Source organism: Balaenoptera borealis, assembly GCF_965194805.1.
Source record: "Balaenoptera borealis genome assembly, chromosome: 2".
Lineage (NCBI taxonomy): Eukaryota > Metazoa > Chordata > Mammalia > Artiodactyla > Balaenopteridae > Balaenoptera > Balaenoptera borealis.
The window spans coordinates 112,085,849-112,092,627 of NC_138867.1; the positions used below are offsets into that span (position 1 = coordinate 112,085,849).

Below are 6,779 nucleotides of genomic sequence, written 5' to 3' on the forward strand. Positions count from 1 at the left end.
CCAGGACAGATCACATCTTGGGTCACAAATCAAGCCTTGGAAAATTTAAGAAAATTGAAATCATATCAAGCATCTTTTCTGACCACAATGCTATGAGACTGGAAATCAATTACAAGAAAAAAACTGTAAAAAAAACAAATATATGCAGGCTAAACAGTGCACTACTAAATAACCAAGAGATCACTGAAGAAATCAAAGAAGAAATAAAAAAATACATAGAAACAAATAACAACGAAAACATGACAACCCAAAACCTATGGGACGCAGCAAAAGCAGTTCTAAGAGGGAAGTTTATAGCAATTCAATCTCACCTCAAGAAACAAGAAAAATCTCAAATAAACAATCTAACCCTACATGTAAATCAACTAGAGAAAGAAGAACAAAGAAAACCCAAAGTCAGTAGAAAGAAAGAAATCATAAAGATCAGAGCAGAAATAAATGAAACAGAAATGAAGAAAACAATAGCAAAGATCAATAAAACTAAAAGCTGGTTCTTTGAGAAGATAAACAAAATTGATAAACCCTTAGCCAGACTCGTCAAGAAAAAAAGGGAGAGGACGCAAGTCAATAAAATTAGAAATGAAAAAGGAGAAATCACAACTGACACTGCAGAAATACTAAAGGATTATAAGAGACTACTACAAACAACTATATGCCAATAAAATGGACAACCACGAAGAAATGAACAAATTCTTGGAAAGGTACCATTTTCCAAGACTGAACCAGGAAGAATTAGAAAATATAAACAGACGTATCACAAGTTATGAAACTGAAACTGTAATTAAAAAGCTTCCAACAAACAAAAGTCCAGGACCAGATGGTTTCACAGGCGAATTCTATCAAACATTTAGAGAAGAGCTAACACCAATCCTTCTCAAACTCTTCCAAAAAATTGCAGAGGGAGAAACACCCCCAAATTCATTCTACAAAGCCACCATCACCCTGATACCAAAACCAGAAAAAGATATCACAAAAAAAGAAAATTATAGACCAGTATCACTGATGAACATAGATGCAAAAATCCTGAACAAAATACTAGCAAATATAATCCAACAGCACATTAAAAGGATCATACACCATGATCAAGTGGGATTTATCCCAGGGATGTAAAGATTCTTCAATATATGCAAATCAATCAATGTGATACACCACGTTAACAAATTAAGGAATAAAAACCATATGGTCATCTCAATAGATGCAGAAAAAGCTTTTGACAAAATTCAACACCCATTTATGATAAAAACTCTCCAGAAAATGGGCATAGAGGGAACCTACCTCAACATAATAAAGGCCATATATGACAAACCCACAGTAAGCATCATACTCAATGGTGAAAAACTGAAAGCATTTCCACTAGGATCAGGAAGAAGACAAGGATGTCCACTCTCACCACTCTTACCCAACACAGTTTTGGAAGTCCTAGCCACAGCAATCAGAGAAGAAAAAGAAATAAACGGAATACAAATTGGAAAAGAAGAAGTAAAATTGTCACTACTTGCCAATGACATGATACTATACATAGAAAATCCTAAAGATGCCACCAGAAAACTACTAGAACTAATCAATGAATTTGGTAAGGCTGCAGGATACAAAACTAATGCACAGAAATCTCTGGCATTCCTATACACCAACAACGAAAAATCAGAAAGAGAAATTAAGGAAACACTCCCATTTACCATTGCAACAAAAAGAATAAAATACCTAGGAATAAACCTGCGTAAGGAGGCGAAAGACTTGTACTCAGAAAACTATAAAACACTGATGAAAGAAATCAAAGATGACATAAACAGATGGAGAAATATACCATGTTCTTGGATTGGAAGAATCAATATTGTGAAAATGACTATACTACCCAAAGCAATCTACAGATTCAGTGCAATCCCTATCAAACTACCAATGGCATTCTTCACAGAATTAGAACAAAAAAAATCTTACAATTTGTATGGAAACACAAAAGACCCCAAATAGCCAAAGCAATCTTGAGAAAGAAAAATGGAGTTGGAGGAATCAGGCTCCCCGACTTCAAACTATACCATAAAGCTACAGTAATCAAGACAGTATGGTACTGGCACAAAAACAGACATATAGATCAGTGGTACAGGACAGAATGCCCAGAGTTAAACCCACACACATATGGTCACCTAATTTACGACAAAGGTGGCAAGAACATACAACGGAGAAGAGACAGCCGCTTCAATAAGTGGTGCTGGGAAAATTGGACAGCTACGTGTAACAGAATGAAATTAGAACACTACGTAACACCATACACAAAAATAAACTCCAAATGGATTAAAGACTTAAATGTAAGAACAGACACTATAAAACTTTTAGAGGAAAACGTAGGAAAACCACTCTTTGACATAAACCACAGCAAGATCTTTTTTGACCCGCTTCCTAGAGTAACAAATAAAAACAAAAATAAACAAATGGAACTTAATTAAACTTAAAAGCTTTTGCACAGCAAAGGAAACCATAAACAAGACAAAAAGACAACCCTCAGAATGGGAGAAAATATTTGCAAATGAAACGACAAATGACAAAAGAAATGACAAATTAATCTCCAAAATATACAAACAACTCATGGAGCTCAATATCAAGAAAACAAACAATCCAGTTAAAAAATGGGCAGAAGACCAAATAGACATTTCACCAAGGAAGACATACAGATGGCCAAGAGGCACATTAAAAGATGCTCAACATCACTAATTATTAGAGAAATGCAAATCAAAACTACAATGAGGTATCACCTCACACTGGTCAGAATGGCCATTATCAAAAAAGCTAGAAACAATAAATGCTGGAAAGGGTGTGGTGAAAAGGGAACCCTCCTACACTGTTGGTGGGAATGTAAATGGATACAACCACTATGGACAACAGTATGGAGGTTCCTTAAAAAACTAAAAATAGAACTATCATATGACCCAGCAATCCCACTACTGTGCATATACCCTGAGAGAACCATAATTCAAAAAGAGACATGGACCACAATGTTCAGTGCAGCACTATTTACAATATCCAGGACATGGAATCAACCTAAATGTCCATCGACCAATGAATGGAAAAAGATGATGTGGCACATATATACAATGGAATATTGCTCAGCTATAAAAAGAAACGAAACTTAGTTATTTGTAGTGAGGTGGATGGACCTAGAGTCTGTCATACAGAGTGAAGTAAGTTAGAAAGAGAAAAACAAATACAGTATGCTAACGCATATACATGGAATCTAAAAAAATAAAATGTTAGTGATGAACCTAGTTGAAAGGCAGGAATAAAGAGGTAGACATAGAGAATGGACTTGATGACGTGGGGTGGGAGGGTGAAGCTGGGGCGAAGTGAGAGTGGCATCAACGTATATACACCACCGAATGTAAAACAGTTGGCTGGTGGGAAGTAGCAGCATAGCACAGGGAGATCAGCTCTGTGCTTGGCAATGACCTAGAGGGGTGAGGCAGGGAGGATGGGAGGGAGGCTCAAGAGGGAGGGTATACGGGGACATGTGTATGCATATGGCAGATTCCCTTTCTTGTGCAACAGAAGCTAACACGGTACTGTGAAGCAATTATACTCCAATAAAGATCTATTTAAAAAAGGAGTAAACTATATAAAGTACTCACCATTGTAGCCTTCAAGAACAGAATCAATAATAGGTCTGGCAGTTAAGTTATAAACATCTAGTTGTTTACTCTCTGGTCCAAAAACAGTATCAAAAGTAAACGTCTTTGGAGGTTCATTGGAAGAATCAGTCTTATGTACAGTGATAGTTCCCCTCATCTCATCCACACCGACAGCCTGTCTGTAGCACATTGATTTCTCTCTGTCATTGAGGGGCCGGCACCTAACCACCACCTTCACAGTATCACAGCTTTCCGGCTTCTCTGATTTACTGATCTGGTGGAGAAAATATTTACAAACAACGAAAAGAACATTTACTTTTACCTTCAACAGATTAAATTTAAAATTTGAAAAAGGCTACTTTGGCATCCTAGTGCCTTGCACACATTAAGCGCTCCATAAATAGTTGTTAAATGCAATTAAAGATCTTACAGATATATAGAAAAAGCTTATTAAAAAAGATATGAAAATAGTTTCTTTTACAATACAAATGAGGGGAGAGGAAATCTAATTTACATTTACAGTTAATGTTATTCAGGCAGAAAATGAGAGAGTATATTAGAGACTTGTCTTTCTGCACAAACTCCCTGACTTGCTCTGAGTTTCCTGCCTGTAGGAAAACACGTGCGAATATGGTTAATAACTTTAATCAAGAATCCAGTAATAGGTCCTCTGCTCCCCCTGAGACTTTTAGTTTTATTGATATTTTCTACAATGCATTAGTAAAAAAATTTTTTATCAAATAATATATCCTCATATAGTCTACTTTTTCTATAGAAGACAAGTGAAAGACAGAAAAGAAAGCCTGGTGGCAGAAAAATGTTTTAGCTTGACTCTAACCTTATGAACATTTGTATATGTAAAGTTTCAAATTTTGAAATTTTATGATTAAGAGTCTACATTAAAATACAATTATTAAAGTGAAGAAGTTCAACAGTTTGGTTGAACAGATATTAAATTCCTACTGTTTCAGATACTCTTCTAAGCATTAGAGAAACAAACGTGAGCCACTGTCATTGACAAGGAACAGATTATATCAATTCAACACACTTCTTTCCATCTCTACTTTCACCACCTTATTCTAGGTCACCATTATCTCGCCCCGAATTATAAGAGACTCCTACCTGTACTACTGCATCTAATTAGGTTCCCCTATAGTCTGTTCTCTACTTGGCAGTCAGTTTCAACACAAATCTAATTATGTCACTCTCCTACTTAAAACTCTTCAATTGTTTCCCACAGATCCTGGGATAAAGATCGAAATCCTTCAGGTGGTGTGTAAGATCTGATTCTGGTCCATGTCTACTTCTCCAGTTTTATTTCACAAGCTCGGCTTTCTTAGCCACAGCCACACTGGCTTTCTTTCAGGCCTTTTCTTGTCACCATGATCCCTCTCACCACACTCCTTCCCAAGCGCTGTTCCTTATGCCTAGAACATCCCCCACCCTCCTCTTCACTTACCCTGCAGACCTCAGCTCAACAGCCCCTTCATCTGGGAAGACTTCCCTGATTAGGTCAAATCCTTGTATAGGCCCTGATAGCACCCTTCTCTCTCCTTCTCCATCGGTTACAATTTTACTTTTTTTTTTTTTGGCTCCTTATTTGATTAATGTCTGTGTCTCTATTTAACCCAGAAGTTCCAAACTGGTAGTCAGTCAAGGGGCTGAATTCAGCCCACAAATGTCTTTTGCTTGGCTTATATTATTTTAAAATCTTTTGAATTAGTTGCTAAAAATTGAGAAATTTCACAAAAATAACAATTTCTAGATTCTCCTGGAAAAAACAGATGATCTGACATCTGTAGGTCAGCATTCCTACACGGCAACACTTAATTCACCAGAATCTATTTCTATCTATTGTATGCCACCCATCCACTTCATTCATTAATGTTAAGTGTCTTTGTCCCTGTATGTATGTATGGTTTTCACCTCCGCCCTAGAAGGCAAGGCGTCTCTCTTCTCAAGTTCAAGAACCTGCCTGGTTTTCCTCAATATTGTATCTCCAGTCCTAGCATGGGGTTGGTGCCCAATAACTGTTGAATGAATTGATAAATAAATAGAAAGCAACAAGTAACAAATATTAAGCATTTAATGCTAAAAGTCAAGCACTGTCCTTCAAGTCTCCTGCGCATTCTTATCTCATCCTGATAACCCCAGAAGGAAAAGTTTAATTACGTAGGAACGAAGGGCCCAGAAAGATTAAATAATTATCCAAGGCCTCGCAACCAGTAAATAGCCAGCCACTGCTCAAGTGTTCTCCATTACCCTATAATGGACTTAGGACGCCTCCTTATTAGGTGCTCGATAACAATCTGTGAAATCCTACAAGACAAACATACCACCACCAAACCACTCAACCCCCTCACGTAAATAGCCGGCCACAGCTCAAGTGTTCTCCATGACCCTATATTGGACTTACGACGGCCCCTTATTAAGTGCAAGTTAACAGTCTGTGAAATCCTACAAGACAAACATACCGCCACCCACCACTCACTCCCCTCACACACAAAGACACCTACGGGTTACATTCTGCACTGTAAGCTAGAGCACCACGAAGAGGAATGACAGCTCGAGTCAGCAGCCTGGGGTAGAGGCAGACAGCCCGTGCTTTACTGCCTTCCAGAGCTTGGCTCCTCGGCGTAGAGACCCCACAGGGTGAGAGGCATCCAAACCCGACCCTCCGCGGTTGCTCCTAGAGGCCCTACCCAGCGGCAGGGCTGGGAGCGAGAGCGCATCCTCTGGCACAGTGCCTTTATGTCAAGCAGCCCAGGCCTTGCGGGATGCAGCAGCAACGAAGACCGCAAGGCCTGCCGCGGGCCCCTCCCAGGGTCGGGTCGGCTGGACCCCCCCCCCCACAGTCCAGGGCCCACCCGCCTGGCTCCCCAACCGCTTGGCCCGCCCGGCACTGCCCTGCCCTGCCCTGCCCTGCCCTGCCCCGCCCCACCCCGGCCGCCCGCCTGCTCTGCGCCTCCATGGTAACGGCCGCGCCACCCGGTCAGGCCGCAGGGATGAGGAGGAACCCCAGCGGCTGAGTGACCCCACTCACCGGCATCGTTGCTTCCTCCCGTGCTCGGCGGACGTCCCCGCCCGGGGTGCAGTCCAATGACGCCGGGTTCGCAGGAGAGGCGAGTCAGAGATTATCGAAACACTGCCTGGGCGCTCCCG

The 6,779-nt window shown here is 40.2% G+C and overlaps 1 protein-coding gene and 1 long non-coding RNA gene across 4 annotated transcripts in view; one reads left to right on the forward strand and one right to left on the reverse strand.

The window, feature by feature from the left end:
• KIF3A (kinesin family member 3A) overlaps window positions 1-6,779 on the reverse strand; it is a 122,381-nt gene extending 115,602 nt beyond the window's left edge. For all 3 annotated transcript variants that reach the window (XR_014241130.1, XM_082378937.1, XM_082378936.1), the window contains exons 1-2: window positions 6,661-6,779; window positions 3,618-3,891 (exon numbers count right to left, since the gene is read on the reverse strand). Coding sequence is in view for 2 of the 3 variants with exons in the window: in XM_082378937.1 (XP_082235063.1) it covers window positions 3,618-3,891; window positions 6,661-6,666 (280 nt within the window). In the remaining variant the exon portion in view is untranslated. The remainder of the gene's footprint in view (window positions 1-3,617; window positions 3,892-6,660) is intronic.
• LOC309622830 overlaps window positions 42-6,779 on the forward strand; it is a 17,026-nt gene continuing 10,288 nt past the window's right edge. The window contains exon 1 of the long non-coding RNA XR_014241160.1: window positions 42-536. This is a non-coding gene — a long non-coding RNA (uncharacterized lncRNA). The remainder of the gene's footprint in view (window positions 537-6,779) is intronic.